This window comes from Silene latifolia, chromosome 1 (genome assembly GCF_048544455.1).
Source record: "Silene latifolia isolate original U9 population chromosome 1, ASM4854445v1, whole genome shotgun sequence".
Classification (NCBI taxonomy): domain Eukaryota; kingdom Viridiplantae; phylum Streptophyta; class Magnoliopsida; order Caryophyllales; family Caryophyllaceae; genus Silene; species Silene latifolia.
In genome coordinates, this window is record NC_133526.1 from 197,177,519 (window position 1) to 197,193,672 (window position 16,154).

The 16,154-nt window shown below is 36.2% G+C and overlaps 2 protein-coding genes and 1 pseudogene across 5 annotated transcripts; 2 read left to right on the forward strand and 1 right to left on the reverse strand.

Moving 5' to 3' along the window:
- Window positions 1-2,285: 2,285 nt before the first annotated feature.
- Window positions 2,286-5,589, reverse strand: LOC141590574 (pentatricopeptide repeat-containing protein At3g29230-like; annotated as a pseudogene).
- Window positions 5,396-9,069, forward strand: LOC141616608 (F-box/LRR-repeat protein At4g14103-like). Of its 2 annotated transcripts, none has more exons than XM_074433868.1 (4): window positions 5,396-5,602; window positions 6,807-8,177; window positions 8,259-8,429; window positions 8,541-9,069. In XM_074433868.1, exons 2-3 carry the CDS (start codon window positions 6,816-6,818, stop codon window positions 8,304-8,306), a joined length of 1,410 nt encoding a protein of 469 aa, XP_074289969.1. In that variant the 5' UTR covers window positions 5,396-5,602; window positions 6,807-6,815; the 3' UTR covers window positions 8,307-8,429; window positions 8,541-9,069. The 2 variants fall into 2 exon arrangements, with proteins under 2 accessions (XP_074289969.1, XP_074289968.1); XM_074433867.1 differs by having other exon boundaries at window positions 5,398-5,602; window positions 6,811-8,177.
- Window positions 9,070-11,056: 1,987 nt separating this feature from the next.
- On the forward strand, window positions 11,057-15,525 carry LOC141616571 (F-box/LRR-repeat protein At3g58900-like). 3 transcript variants are annotated; one of them, XM_074433866.1, is made up of 5 exons: window positions 11,057-11,237; window positions 13,244-13,917; window positions 14,311-14,621; window positions 14,703-14,882; window positions 14,995-15,525. In XM_074433866.1, exons 2-5 carry the CDS (start codon window positions 13,257-13,259, stop codon window positions 15,229-15,231), a joined length of 1,389 nt encoding a protein of 462 aa, XP_074289967.1. In that variant the 5' UTR covers window positions 11,057-11,237; window positions 13,244-13,256; the 3' UTR covers window positions 15,232-15,525. The 3 variants fall into 3 exon arrangements, with proteins under 3 accessions (XP_074289967.1, XP_074289965.1, XP_074289966.1); XM_074433864.1 differs by having other exon boundaries at window positions 13,244-14,621; XM_074433865.1 differs by having other exon boundaries at window positions 13,248-14,621.
- Window positions 15,526-16,154: the final 629 nt, after the last annotated feature.

Below are 16,154 nucleotides of genomic sequence, written 5' to 3' on the forward strand. Positions count from 1 at the left end.
GCTCTCAAGGCTAGAAAAGGCATGGAATCATTCATTGTATATTATGGCATTGGGTGCAATTTCCGTATACTTCAGGAAATCAGTGATACTTTTGACAATTACTTGTTTGTCCAAGACCCAACAACCTCATCTGCTTATTCGTTGAAAATCAACTTTAGCGACTTGCAAAACACATCTTAACTTACTGCTCACAAGAATTAGGATGTCCTTAAGCCATGATTGGGAAGTGATGGGAAAAGAATTGTTCCTTGCAATACCAAGCTATTCCATCTTTTCCCATATGTGATTACATATAATCAAAGGATGTCCTTAAGCCATGATTGAGTATATGATTATTTGTAATCACATATTGAGTGGAATGTCAATCAACCTTTTCCCATATTCTTTCCTGCTTCCTTACCCTTGATAGATATTGATGGATGAACAATCTCTCAATACTTAAGGTTTAATTTGGATTATGACGGAAATTTTAGGGAATTTTTATAGGATAAGTATTTTGGGGAAGTATTTGGGAGAAATTAGGTGAAAGAGTTGTAAATGGGAAAGTAAGCGAAGAGTCTCTAGAATACAAAGAGTCATACACACGGGGGCAAATTCGTCATTTCATAAAAAATTTCACCGGAAAATAGCATTGGGTGCAATTTATAAACGGAGCTATTAATTTGGGTGTAATTTTCAAAAAAAAATTGACGTGGGAGTAAATGTAAAAATGTGTATTAAGCGTGGGTGTAATCGATAAATTACTCCATATAAAATCGGAATGAATCCTCTCCATTTTCTCTCACAATCTATTTTAATAATAATTATCCCTTTCATTTCCATTTTCCTTTTATTTTTATGCATAAATTTAGAACCGTTAGATGTTGTCAAAATGCGATCCGGACCATTAGTAGGAACTTGCCCCTCCATTTTTTTCGAGGAAATGAAGAAAAAATGGGCTCATATAAAACCGAGTCCCCAATTTTGATGACCCTAAAGCCTTGTTTCTTTGGACTTAAAATTCGTGATTTTGCTTAATTTTTCAAAACTTAAAATCGCTGAATTGATAATTATCATCTAGTTTCATATATCATCCTCCTTGTTACTTTCTTTTATCTTTATTTGAGCGCATCCAATCGTATCCATTGTCTCGCCAAATGTTTTTGACTATGTTATTTCGCACTCTGTATATAGCTTTTATAATTGTTGATATCATATGTTTTCACTTGGTTTCTTATGACCCTTTAATTTTTACTTAAATTGTAAAATGGTTTCGCAATAAACTTAGATGGGGGATAAACACCTTGAACAATCAACGTGTAACTTGAGGTCGGAACGCCTACGTAGGCTTTCCTTGAGGCCGAGAAGCTCTCATATTGGAGGATTTTTCTATGGACAACCGCTTATCAGTCCAGACAGACCATACTAGTGAGTAGCGACAGCCTCCACTCTGTCGCTATTCGCTAGTTCGCTACCTTCTTTACCTCTCTAAATACTTAGAAATTCGCATTTACATTCTGAATTTGGTGTCAAATATTCCACTCCGGGGAACTCTCGGTCGTAGAATTCACTTTCATCAGAACCACTGTCAATGCATGACCACAGGTCGAAATGGTCACCTAATCCCAAGCTTAGGTACTCGATTCTCACCTAAAACAATCTTTCGCGAAATTACATACGAATATCTTTTTAGAATCTAAAAGCCAACACATTGTTGAACTGTTCGTAAAACAAAATTAAAACCAGAATCATTTAAAAGTTGCAAAATACTGAAAGAATGCTCCAGTTATGTTACCTCTAATGGAATTCCAGGCCATTGTTACAGTATTTTCTGTTATATAACGCCTCATGGGAAAACGCCGATATTTTGCTTAGAATCAGCAAAATTTTCAAAATATTGACATACAGAGGTATTTTCGCGTCTGAAACTACACTATCCATTATTTTTTGCAGTTATCGTTAATCTTTGAATGTTGGAAAATTTTCACAAGGAAGCATAAATGAGTGGAGTCGTATCTTCTCCTTTACTACCTTTAGCTTGCCTCCTTCCTAATCATATCAAATATAGATAAACGCAACTTAAAACCAAGGCACGCAACTGAGGACAGGCTCTTCTCGGCCGATAACGCCTCAATTTTGCAGCTCATCCGCATTAGCAATACCAGAACAGCAGAATTCATATGTAGCACAGTCCACCAATCATTTTTCTATGTACTCTCCAAGCTCAACAACACAAGCCACGGCAAATCTACGCGTGACAGCGTCTATCTATAATGCTCTAATTGTGAATCAACCATATGCAGATTTTAAATATAACCAACTCTCTTAAGTTGTGGGCGTAATAAGTTGATCATCTTATATATACTCTTTGAATTTGGGTGGGATTTATCAAATACAGTAAATTCATGGACCACGCCGTTCAACTCAATAGAACTAGCACCGGAAGGTTTTTGTACTCCTATACTTTTCATAGCACGTCTTACGTTTGCAACATTATCCCAATCCCCTGCAGCAGCGTATATGTTGGATAACGTAGATAAATTTCCAGTATCATCTGGATTAAGTTTTATCAAATGCTGCAGAACCTCTCCACCAAGTTCCACAACCTTATGCACCCGGCACGCTCCTAAAAGAGTGCCCCAAATAATGGTGTCCGGTTCCATGGGCATATTCCGCACAACTTTTAGTGCCTCTTCCAGACGCCCATCACGACCTAAAAGATCAATCAGGCAACCATAGTGTTCAATTTGAGGGACAAGACCATAATCCATTTCCATAGCATAAAAATAGTCAACAACCTTGTCAACCAACCCCGTATGAGTACAAGCACATAAGACCGCAATGAATGTGACTCTATCAGGATGAAATCCTTCTCGTTCCATCCGATAGAATAGCTTAAGCGTTGTCTCTCCATGTCCATGCATTGCTAAACCTTGCATAATCACATTCCAAGACACCAAATCTCTTTTGTCATTCTCTCAAATATAGCTAATGCATGCTCCACATTCCCGCACTTTGCATACATATCAACTAACGAATTAGTCACTGGGACACTACGTCTAAAACGTGTTGCCTCCATAGAGGAATGAACCCGTTTCCCAAGTCCAAGCAAACCAGACTCAGCACAAGCAGATAAGATACTAATCACAGTCCCATCATCAAGCTTCAATCCCGCTTTCTCCATTTCCTCATACAAAAAGATCAAAACTAGAAATAATAATCGTCCACGACACTAAATTCTTCACATGCATCTTATCAAACAACACTCTAGCCATCCTCATATCCCCTATCTTAGTATAACTCGAAACCATAGTCGACCACGACACCACATTCCTCTCAGGCATTTTCTCAAACAACTCACTCGCCTCCCCCATATTTCCCTCCTTAACATACCCATCCAACAAACTATTCCAACTCACAGCATCTCTCTCAGGCGTTTCATCAAACATCCGGCGCGCATCATTCACCAATCCCACCTTCACCAACCCACCAATTATCGAATTCCACGACACGACATCTCGACACTTCATAAACATAAACACTTTTCTACCATTCTCAACACCCCCACCCCCCCCACACTTACAATAACTATCAATTAAAGCATTTGGCACAAAAATATCCCCTCAAAACCTTAAATTTTCAACTTGAGTATGCACCATTTCCACCATTTTTACACTAAACAATCCACTACAAGCCCTAAGAACAAAAGGGTATGTAAAATTATCAGGAAAGTTACCATCTTTAAGCAAATTAACATAAGTAATTACTGCATTTGAATACTGTAAATTATGGGTTTGAGCTCTAATTAAAGTATTATACAAATGCACATTTGGGTATTCAATTTTTTGATTAAAAACATGAGTTGCTAACCTAATTTGATTGCAAATTGAGAAAGCTGAGATTAATTTTGGTGCAATAAATGGGTCTTCTTGGAGATTATACTTGTAAATTTGTGCGTAAATTTGCTTGATTTGTGATAAATCAGTGCATTTGTGAAGGTCTGAGAGTTTTTGTTCTAAGTTTCGCCTTCTTGATACAAAATGCTGGTGTTCGAAATGCTGTGCTCATTGCTGCAAGCCTGCAATGCACTGTGTAGTGTGTATTGCCTGCGTGGTGAAACACTTCAGAAACTGGTTGAACGGAATAATGTGGGAATTAATTAATTAAATGGTACTGGGTCCGGTCGGCTTTCGCCTTGACTCGTCACTCGCCGTGACATATCCCGGCTTGGCTTGACTGCCCTAGGTCGGTTTAGATCGGTCCTCCACAAAACCTGTTCCCAACACGTCCAATTTTGTTAAAGAAATACAGGGAAGGCACAAATGTGTGGAGAAAAAAAATAAAAGCCGATAAATGAGGTGGATCATAGTTAATGATCACAAAATTCGGACAAAAAAAAGTAAAAAGTAAATTTTATAGAAAAAGTAAAAAGTAAAAAGTAAATCTTATTTGGAGACAACTTAAAAAAGGAAAGAGTGCGTTTCAAAAAAAAAAAAAAAAAAAAAAAGGAAAGAGTGAATCTTGGGAAGAAAAATATTTATCTATCTATATCTATCTACAAAAATTCTTATTTCTGACGGAGAGCGGATTCCCTGTCCCATTTTGTGTCCCATCTCGTGTCCCATTATGCTCTTTTTGTGACACATCATTAACTTAAGAGAAATTGCCATTTTTTTTATTATGTGAATGATGATGTGTCGCAAGATAAAAGCAATGGGACATGAGATGGGACACAATTATGGGACAGGTGATCTCAATTCTTTCTGACGGGCATATTCGTCGCAAGCTTGTGACGGGTCAAGTATTACTCATATGATATAGATAAGACAAAAGCAGAATACCTAAGGAGTAACAATCTGTTTTGTCTTATTTACCCACATGGGTATTCTTACCTTCTCTCTAACTTCTCTCTTTATTTCACAACAGTGACAATATTATCCATTTGTTCACATTTTAGTCTTAGGACGGATCTAGGAAGTAAATTTATTTTCCCCCAAACTACCCCCTCTTCTCCGATTGGTAAGAGAGAAATAAAACAAGTGTAAAATCTTCACTTTATTATACTTCTTCCTATTCTCTAACATCTTCCACAGTACAAAAACGACAAATTTACAAATAACTCCCACTTTCCTGTCTATCATTTGTATAATAACTTATGATCACATATTTTATCTGTTATTTTCATCTACATCAACATATCATTATACTATTAAATTTTACCCCAAAATAAATGTACTACTCCTTTATCTTAGTGAATACGAATAGTTTATATTTACTTTATTTTATAAGAAAAAAATAAAACAAATATAAACTATTAAACGGGACGGAGGAGTAACATTTTATTGTTAAATGGTCATATTTTATACTTCCTCCATACTTTCTTTCCATGTATGAATGGATTACTAAATTGTAGTCTTATGTTGAGACCGTCTCAAAAAAAAAAAAAACCCACTCAAACTCTTCAAAAAAAAAGATAATTTTGCGACAATATTATCCATTTGTTCACATTGTAGTCTTAAGACTGATCTAGGAAGTAAATTTATTTTCCCCCAAAACTACCCCTTCTTCTCCGATTGGTACTGTTTCTAAAATTGCAACAGTCAGATTCATTCTAAATTCTCAGGTTTGTTCCTCCTCCTTTCTCTTCATACTCTAATTATTACTTCGTATTCATTTTTGTTATAATTTCTGATTAAGTAATTATTAATTTCATCATGCATTTAGTGGATAATCAAATCAATGCAGCAAAATTAAATCTTTCCATCAAAATCAGTTCAAATTATAAAAATGAGAGATAACCCAGTTTACAAAATGTAAAATTACATCAACTTATAAACAAAATTGTCATCTTTTATGTGATCCATGGTATCTGAGTTTTTGAGCTTCTGCAATTTGATGTTTATACCTTGATTCCCAATAATTAATTATGCCAATGGTTGAGGGATAAGTTATAGTCTCTCATGATAAGTTCGGAATAAAATGGGACTTAAACCGTTAGTCCCCGTTCTTTTGGACTTAATTTCAGTTCATTTCAGCTAAGTTTAGTTCATTTTGATTAAATTAAGTTCAACTCTACTCAGGGTTAACTTAAACTTTTACTCCCTCTGTCCCGGTCATTTGTTGTCCTTTTCCATTTTGGGTGTCTCAGTCATTTATTGTCCTTTTTATTTTAAGAATGAACTTAATGAGTAATTTGATCATTCTCATTCAGTTTGTTCCACTTGTCATTTCGTTATTGACCTTTTTCTCTCATTCTTTGGTCTTTGTGCTAAAACCAAAGGACAACAATTGACCGGGACGGAGGGAGTATAAGTTTTTGAAGTAATTAAGCTCAGTTTAGTCCATTTCAGTCTAAAAAGAACGTGGTTTTATTCTTGATTGAAACCGTTTTTAACTTGAAATACGACTAATGATAAGTTGATCTCATGTAAGCTTTTTTGGTCATGCCAAAGGGAGCTAAGATTACAATTTTTCATGCTAAACTAGGTGACATATGCTCGATAAGAATATAAGATCGTATGTTGTTGATTGACATGAGTGGTAGGGGAGCTAAGATTACAATCTTTCATCCTATTACTCTTTAAGTTTAATCTTTGAATATGTTTTCACGCTTACATGGTGGTACGATTTACGATGGACTAATGTCATTTGGCTGATAACCGGCAAAGACTTGTTTTGACTTTGCCGCAAGTGGATTTTTCGTTTAGATGTTTCTTGATTTTTCTTAACATAGCTCCCCTTACACAGTTGGTCGAATTTTTGGGCCAGCTAACTTATCAGCGTAACCTAAATTGACATCCTTTTTTTTGTGGCCACTTTGGATCAAGCTAGAGAGGATGGCGTTTCCTAAGAGTAAAGGGATTGGCAATTTGGATCGGATTTCACGGTTACCGGAGCCTATGATCCTTGAAATATTATCTCGTCTTCCTTTAGAAGATTCTGCTCGAGCATCCATCTTATCTAAGACTTGGAAAAGCTTTTGCAGCTTATACCCCATTCTTTGTTTCGATCATAACTTATCCGTATTTCAATCCCTGGATTCTGCTATATTAGGCGGTGGAAAGCCTGATATTAATCAAATAAGGGATATGTTTATGGATGATGTAGATTATCAGTTGTCTCGTGCCATACAACTAGATTCTCCTATTCGAAAATTAACATTGACCATGGACGTTGATGATTCCATTTACTTCCACCGTGTCGATAAATGGATGGAGTTGGTGAGACAAATTAATGTTGAAGACCTGTGTGTTACTGTGCAATCGACGTACTTTATGCCGGAAGATGACACCTATGAGTCATTTTTAGTATACGAGTTTCCACTCTCAGTGTTGTCTTCAAAAGGTTTACGCTCAGCTTGTATTCAAGGGTGCAAATTCGGTTATGAGACATTAATAGGCGACCCGATCAACAAATATTTCTCCCTGCAGCGGTTGTGCTTGTCGCATGTTTTTATGGATGAGCATGTGTTAGAGAACCTGATAACGCGTTGTCAAGGTATTGAAATTCTAGTCCTTGATAAATGCTCTGTTGAGATTGAGTTTCTTACTCTCTCGAAGTTTCCTAAGCTAAAAAAGGCTGTCATCAGACTTCAGGCTATCAATGACATCGTTATTCTTGACATTCAAGACACTAATCTCGAATGCTTAAAATGTTATGATGGAGGTCATGGAACTGAAACTGAAGTTCTTGTCAGCCCTGTTGCTTGTGCTGGTATTAGAGTGCTGACCTTAGAGCAGGATACCTATTTCCAGAGTGACCTGCTTAAAGACATTACCGCCACCTTTCCACTTCTTGAAGAAGGAGTATTTTATGACCCTGCTATAGATACATTTAAAGCAGCTAGTACGGTTCTCAGGAAGTTAACGATTTGTCGTTATTCCTTAGGTTTGGGGCCAGCCTCCGACTGTATGGAGGAAGTACATATTGACTGTCCCAGTTTGACGTTTCTTGATTGTTCAGCTATTAAACTGTCAGAATTATATGTTGATTGTCCGGAACTGAGGGAATTCAACTATTCGGGCTCTACAGTTCCTGATCGTGTTTTCTGTAGTCCAATGGCTAATCTAGAGAAGAGCCGCTGTAATATTAGTACGTATCGGGCTTATGACACATTGTGGTTAGTTAAGCTGAGAGCATTCCTTATAATCATAATAGGAAATGCAACCGATGTTGAACTGAATTTGAGATTGCCAATGGTGAGTAACTCTCTTTTCTCTAGTTGCTTTCATTTTCTTGCTACAGCAAATAGTTTAATGGAGTTCACTTGGTTTTGGTAGGCAAACTACGAACCTGAGAAAGTAGAAGCAATTGAAGTTTCTTCGTAATGCAATGTTCACTTAAACCTTATGGATGACCTGCAAAATGTAGTTGTTCTTATGGATGACCTGCTTTGGATCATTCGTCCAACCACCTTTACTGTCAATTGTAGAAATTATTATGTCGTTGAGGTATTTTGTGCGATCACCTTGAGGCGTTCTTCATATCTACACATTAAATTTAGTGTAGTGTTTTATGTCGATGAAAAAAGAGCTCTTACTTATTTCGGTTGGTCTTTGCAGTACTTGTGTGAAAACTTGGTCAAGAAATCCCAAGACAAGATTTGTAGTGAGCAAATTTGTCATCCCTGTTGGTTGCATCAAATAGAAGATTTTCAAGTTGAGAGCTCGTTGGATATTTCCGACATAAAGGAGAATCTGGCGTCTTTGCAGGAGCAGTGTCGAGCTATTATAAACCGGAGTGACGGTCAAGTTAGGGAAGACAAAATTTGTTTTAAGCTTCACTGGTGTAATAACTAAGAAGAAGACTACTTCGCTGAAATGATTCTCTTTTGTCAAGGAAAAGCCGACTCCTAATGTTTTTTTTTTCTTTTTTTGGTGACGAGAGGACCCCGCAGCCGCTACCTTTGGTTGCGGGTGATGAAACTCTAAATGGGTACACTATGTAGTAGTACTAGTATGTACTATATCCACTCTTGCATCATTGATGTAGTTCTGAAAACATTAGTCGAATCGTTAATCGTACGGTTGCATAATCGAGATGTTGTGGATGTAACACATGGTAATGTTTACATAAAGTGTCGTTAGAGCATAACTAAGGTCCTCCAGTGTTTCTTGTTCCCCTGACACAAGTGCAACCTAAAAGGTTTATTTTGGAAAGGGTTTTTTCGTCAAACATAACCTTTACAAAAACCTTTTTTTTTTTTCAAACACAACCTTTAAAAAAAGATTGTCAAACACAATCTTTAATAATTTTTTTTTTTGTCAAACATGACATTTTGGCCAAAGTTTGAGCACTTGTAATGGGTGACTTTCAGTTGATGTTTAAGATAGCAAACGAGGTCGGTTTGAGTTGTTCTTGAACTCTTTGGAAAGGTAGGAGTACAAGCTTTCCAGCGTTTATTAACACAGTGGTCAAATGTGGCCTTATGTGGGGTAAATTGGTGTATAAAGTAAGGCTGGTCACATGGGGTTGATGTAAGTCAAAGTAGGATTTTTCGTGGGTCAATTCACTCCCTTTGAACCACCACAAACAACACAATTACGACCTACCCTGCAATCCCTTCAACCTACATACCAAATTTCAGACAAAAAAATATTATAACCCAATTAAAAGACCCTCGAAAATCCCTCTAACAACCCACTGTAAATCCAAACTTCTAACCCTTTCTCTGATCAGCCTTACTAAAGCACCAATTGATCCCACATAAGGCCACCTTTGGCAACTCCTAGAAAGTCTGTACTCCCACATTTTCAACGAGTCTAAGAACACCTCAAACCGACCTCGTTTGCTATCTCAAATATAGACTGAAAGTCATCCCATTATTGCAAGCGGTCAGGAAGAAGTCAGAATCCAGCCAAAAAGTCGTGTTTGACAAAAAAATATTATTAAAGGTTGTGTTTGACAATTTTTTTTTAAAGGTGGTTTTTGGGGGAAAAAATGGCTTTTTAAAGGTTGTATTTGACAAAAAAAAAACTTTTGGAAATAAAATGATAGAAAAATATGATGAGCACTATAAATAGGGCAGTAAGAGGATTATACATCTGATGTACTACCTCCAATTCTATAGTTTTTGAGCATTATAATAAAACTTTTGAGTTTTGTTTTAAAGTTTTTGAGTTTCACTATGAAGTTTCTGAGTTTATTCACTTAAACATTAAACTCTAAAAAATTACAATAAAACTCAAAAACATTACGTATAAGTTTAGTTAAATTTGAGTTTTAGCGGAAAAAATATTAAACTCTAACTTATAAACTTTATTATGCTCAAAAAAATACACATATGCTCAAAACCAATTAAAGTTTGAAGTAATAAGCTAAAAAAATACATATATGCTCAAAAAAACAAAAAATTGGAGTAGTACATCAGATGTATATTCCTTTTTCTCATAAATAGGGAAAAAAATTACACGAGCTATCGATAAAATACAAAACTCTTGTTTAAAGCAAGACGTAGCTAGACATAGGGCTGAACAAAAAATCCGATTATCAAAACTGATCCGATATCTGGTCCGAATTTTTGGATATCCGATCCGAAAGTTAAGTTTGGTTTGGATATCTGATCCGAAATCTTTGGTTTTGGTTTGGATATGGATATTAGAATTAAAATATTTGGATATCCGATCCGATCCGAAACTATATTTTTCTAGTATAATTTCGAGAAAATAAAATTTTATTTAATACAACAACTTAATTAATATTTAAAATATTAGAAAAATAACTAAGTGATACTTAAATTTTATGTCGAGAACCTTGGAGTAAGAATACTAAAGAAAATCATCATGTAAGACTGAATATAATCGTGTTTCAAAATTAATTTTAAAGTAAATTCAAAAGTATGGATATCCGCATCCGATTCTATTATTTTGGATACCTGAACATTGGATATCCGAAACATTTGGTTTGGATCTAATTTCAGGATTTTTAATATGAATATCCGATCCGAACTAGTACTTTGGATCGAATACCCGATCCGTACTCTGCCCTAGCTAGACATACATGAAATAGATTAAATTAAATAGAATAAATGTGACAAAAGCCGAATATATAAAGATAAAGACTACCAAAATGTTTTTTCACTTAAAATTTATGTTTATTTATCCGTCTCAACCTCGTCATAGTGGTCACACGCGTCTGAAGATACCAACGGAAATTCAAGTAAGGTGGCCGGTGAGACTTAAGAGTATCTTACACATTTACTGTTTACTACACCTCCTCAGTCCTCCCTCCTCCGATTGTTACTGTTTCTCAACTCTGAGGTTTGTCTCTTTTCCTATCTTTAACACTTAATTAATTTTCAACTTTTGTTGTAATTTCTGCTTAATTAATTATTTGAAAAGCAAATTAATGCAGCAAAATTCAATCTTTCCATCAAAATCAATTGAAAATTTGAAAATCAAAGATAACCCTATTTTACAAAATGTAAAATAATATCAATTTTGAAATTAAAGTTATCATCTTTTATACTGTATGATCTATGGTCTCTCAGTTTCGAGTTTCCGCAATTGTGGTTGTTTTTGTTTGTTGGGTGGAAAATATTGTTGATACCCCCAATTATTAATCACACAAACTCTTGCTTAAGACAGACCGTCTTAAGTTAAGACGTACTCACATCCTTTTTAAATAATGTTAAAATGAGAAAGCGATTGTGAGAAGTTTTAACTCTAGATCGTTTAACTCTTTAAGTACTCCCATAGGTTCAGATCCGGTTCTTTTCGGCTTAATTCCACTTCAGTTCAGCTCAACTCCGTGAAAATCTATTAAGTTTAAGTTCAACCCAACTTAGGGTAAGCTTAAACTTTAAGTAATTCAACTTAACCCAATTTCAGTCTAAAAGAAAAGAACCTGGCCTTAGCCTTGTGTGAAACGTTTTAACATGCAATAGGATAGGACCAATGTCAAGTTGATCTCGTTTAAGTTTTTTGTCGAGTAAAATTCACTGTCTTTTTAATAAGATGGAGCATTAATTCTTTGGTGGCGATGGAGCTAAGATGACAATTCACCGTATTGACTTTATTGACTAAACTAGCTGACATGTGCTTGTGAAGAATATACATTGTATGTTGATGATCGATAGTTGGATATGAGTGTAGGATACGGAACTCTACTAACTTAAAGTTTAATCTTCGGTTATATTTTGAAGCTTACATGCTTTTATGATTCACGATGAAATAATATCCTTTGGCTGAAAACTGGCAAAGACGTGTTTCGTCTTTCTCGCAGTGCATTTTACCTCTAGATGTTTCTTGAATTTAAACAACATACTACCCTTGCTGAGTTTTTATCTTAATTTTCAGCCAGCTAACTTATCAGTATAACTATAAAATTCCGGCTGTTTATAGATCATGTTGAGTCTTACAAACAGTTTCCTATTATTCTGGCTGTTTGATTTTGAAAAAACGATACTAGTATGCTCTTTTCAGAGACTAATGTGATCATGTTGCTAACCAAGGCTTGAATGTCTTTTAGCTTCGAGTGTTTCAGGAGTCCTTTTACAAAGTTGTCATCTTTTATGTGATTTATGGGCTCTGAGTTTTTGAGCTTCTGCAATTCAATTTTGATTGCTTCGTGTTCATGGTGTTTTTATGTTTGTTGATACCTTGATTCCCATTAATTAATTATGCCAATGGTTGAGGGATAAGTTCTAGTCTGTCATGATAGGTTCGGAATAAAATGGGACTTAACCCGTTAGGCCCTGTTCTTTTGGTGGAACCATTTTAACATAATGATAAGTTGATCCCATGTAAGATTTTGTCATGTAAATTCACTTGGTCATTTTATATAATATTTTTATTTTTTGGTGGTAAGGGAGCTAAGCTTACAATTTTTCATGCTAAACTAGGTGTCGTATGATCGATAAGAATATAAGATCGTATGTTTTTGATCAGAAGTTGGACATGAGTGGTTGACAAGGAACTTCGGAGTTTTAACAAACGGTTTCCTATTACTCTTTAAGATTAATCTTTGAATATGTTTTCACGCTTACATGCTGGTATGATTTACGATGGACTAATATCATTTGGCTGAAAACTGGCAAAGACTTGTTTTGTCTTTGCAGCAAGTGGAATTTCGTTTAGATGATTCTTACATTTTCTTAATGCAACTCCCGTTGCAGAGCTCGCCAAAATTTTGGGCCAGCTAACTTATCAGCACAATGCTATAATTCTCGGTGTTTGATTTTTTCCTGCGTTGAGACATTAGATAAGATTGTGCAGGGGTTTTGTTTATTGACATCCTTTTTTTCTTGTGGCCACTTTGGATCAAGCTAGCTGGAGAGGATGGCTTCTCCTGACAGTAAACGGATTGATAATTTGGATCAGATTTCACAGTTACCGGAGTCTATGATCCTTAACATATTGTCTCGTCTTCCTTTAGAAGATTCTGCTCGAGCATCAATCTTATCGAAGACATGGAAAAGGTTTTGCAGCTTATATCCCATTCTTTATTTCGATCATAACTTATTCGCATTGCAATCCCTGGTTGCTGCTAAGGAAGGTGGTGGAGGGCCTGATATTAATCAAATAAGGGATATGTTTATGGATCATGTGGATTATCAGTTGTCTGGTGCCATGCTACTAGATTCACCTATTCGAAAAATAGCATTGACAGTGGCCATTAATGATTCCATGTACTTCTCCCGTGTTGATAAATGTATGGAGTTGGTCAGACAAATTAATGTTGAAGACCTGTGTATTACTGTACAATCGGCGGACTTCATGTCGAAAGATGTCATCATTAGGTCATCTGTAGTATATGAGCTTCCACTCCCGTTGTTGGCTTCGAAAGGTTTACGCTCAGCTTATATTCAAGGGTGCAAATTCGGTTATGAGACATTAATAGGCGACCCGATCAACAAATATTTCTCCCTGCAGCGGTTGTGCTTGTCGCATGTTTTTATGGATGAGCATGTGTTAGAGAACCTGATAACGCGTTGTCAAGGTATTGAAATTCTAGTCCTTGATAAATGCTCTGTTGAGATTGAGTTTCTTACTCTCTCGAAGTTTCCTAAGCTAAAAAAGGCTGTCATCAGACTTCAAGCTAGCAAGTTTGACATCATTATTGTTGACATTCAAGACACTAATCTCGAATGCTTAAAATGTTATGATGGAGGTCATGGAACTGAAACTGAAGTTCTTGTCAGCCCTGTTGCTTGTGCTGGTATTAGAGTACTGACCTTAGAGCAGGATACCTATTTCCAGAGTGACCTGCTTAAAGACATTACCGCCACCTTTCCACTTCTTGAAGAAGGAGTATTTTATGACCCTGCTATAGATACATTTAAAGCAGCTAGTACGGTTCTCAGGAAGTTAACGATTTGTCGTTATCCCTTAGGTTTGGGGCCAGCCTCCGACTGTATGGAGGAAGTACATATTGACTGTCCCAGTTTGACGTTTCTTGATTGTTCAGCTTATAAGCTGTCAGAATTATATGTTGATTGTCCGAAACTGAGGGAATTCAACTATTCGGGCTCTACAGTTCCTGATCGTGTTTTCTGTAGTCCAATGGCTAATCTAGAGAAGAGCCGCTGTAATATTAGTACGTATCAGGCTTATGACACATTGTCGTTGGTTAAGCTGAGATCATTTCTTATAATCATAATAGGAAATGCAACCGATGTTGAACTGAATTTGAAATTGCCAATGGTGAGTAACCCTCTTTTTTCTAGTTGCTTTCATTTTCTTGCTATAGCAAATAGTTTAATGGAGTTCACTTGGTTTTGGTAGGCAAAATACGAACCTGAGAAAGTAGAAGCAATTGAAGTTTCTTCGCGATGCAATGTTCACTTAAACCTTGATCTTATCGACGACAACGTGCAAAATGTAGCTGTTCTTATGGATGACCTGCTTTGGATCATTCGTCCAACCACCTTTACTGTCAATTGTAAAAATTATTATGTCGTTGAGGTATTTTGTGCGATCACCTTGAGGCGTTCTTCATATCTACACATTAAATTTAGTTTAGTGTTTTATGTCAATGAGAAAAGAGCTCTTACTTATTTCGGTTTGGTCTTTGCAGTACTTGTGTGAAAACTTGGTCAAGAAATCCCAAGACAAGATTTGTGGCGAGCAAATTTGTCATCCCTGTTGGTTGCATCAAATAGAAGATTTTCAAGTTGAGAGCTCGTTGGATATTTCCGACATAAAGGAGAATCTGGCGTCTTTGCAGGAGCAGTGTCGAGCTATTATAAACCGGAGTGACGGTCAAGTTAGGGAAGACAAAATTTGTTTTAAGCTTCACTGGTGTAATAACTAAGAAGAAGACAACTACTTCGCTGAAATGATTCTCTTTTGTCAAGGAAAAGCCGACTCCTAATGTTTTTTTTTTCTTTTTTTGGTGACGAGAGGACCCCGCAGCCGCTACCTTTGGTTGCGGGTGATGAAACTCTAAATGGGTACACTATGTAGTAGTAGTAGTATGTACTATATCCACTCTTGCATCATTGATGTAGTTCTGAAAACATTAGTCGAATCGTTAATCGTACGGTTGCATAATCGAGATGTTCTGGATGTAACACATGGTAATGTTTACATAAAGTGTCGTTAGAGCATAACTAAGGTCCTCCAGTGTTTCTTGTTCCTCTGACACAAGTGCAACCTAAAAGGTTTATTTTGGAAAGGGTTTTTTCGTCAAACATAACCTTTACAAAAACCTTTTTTTTTTTCAAACACAACCTTTAAAAAAAAGATTGTCAAACACAATCTTTAATAATTTTTTTTTGTCAAACACGACATTTTGGCCAAAGTTTGAGCACTTGTAATGGGTGACTTTCAGTTGATGTTTAAGATAGCAAACGAGGTCGGTTTGAGTTGTTCTTGAACTCGTTGGAAAGGTGAGAGTACAAGCTTTCTAGCGTTTATTAACACAGTGGTCAAATGTGGCCTTATGTGGGGTAAATTGGTGTATAAAGTAAGGCTGGTCACATGGGGTTGATGTAAGTCAAAGTAGGATTTTTCGTGGGTCAATTCACTCCCTTTGAACCACCACAAACAACACAATTACGACCTACCCTGCAATCCCTTCAACCTACATACCAAATTTCAGACAAAAAAATATTATAACCCAATTAAAAGACCCTCGAAAATCCCTCTAACAACCCACTGTAAATCCAAACTTCTAACCCTTTCTTTGACCAGCCTTACTAAAGCACCAATTGATCCCACATAAGGCCACCTTTG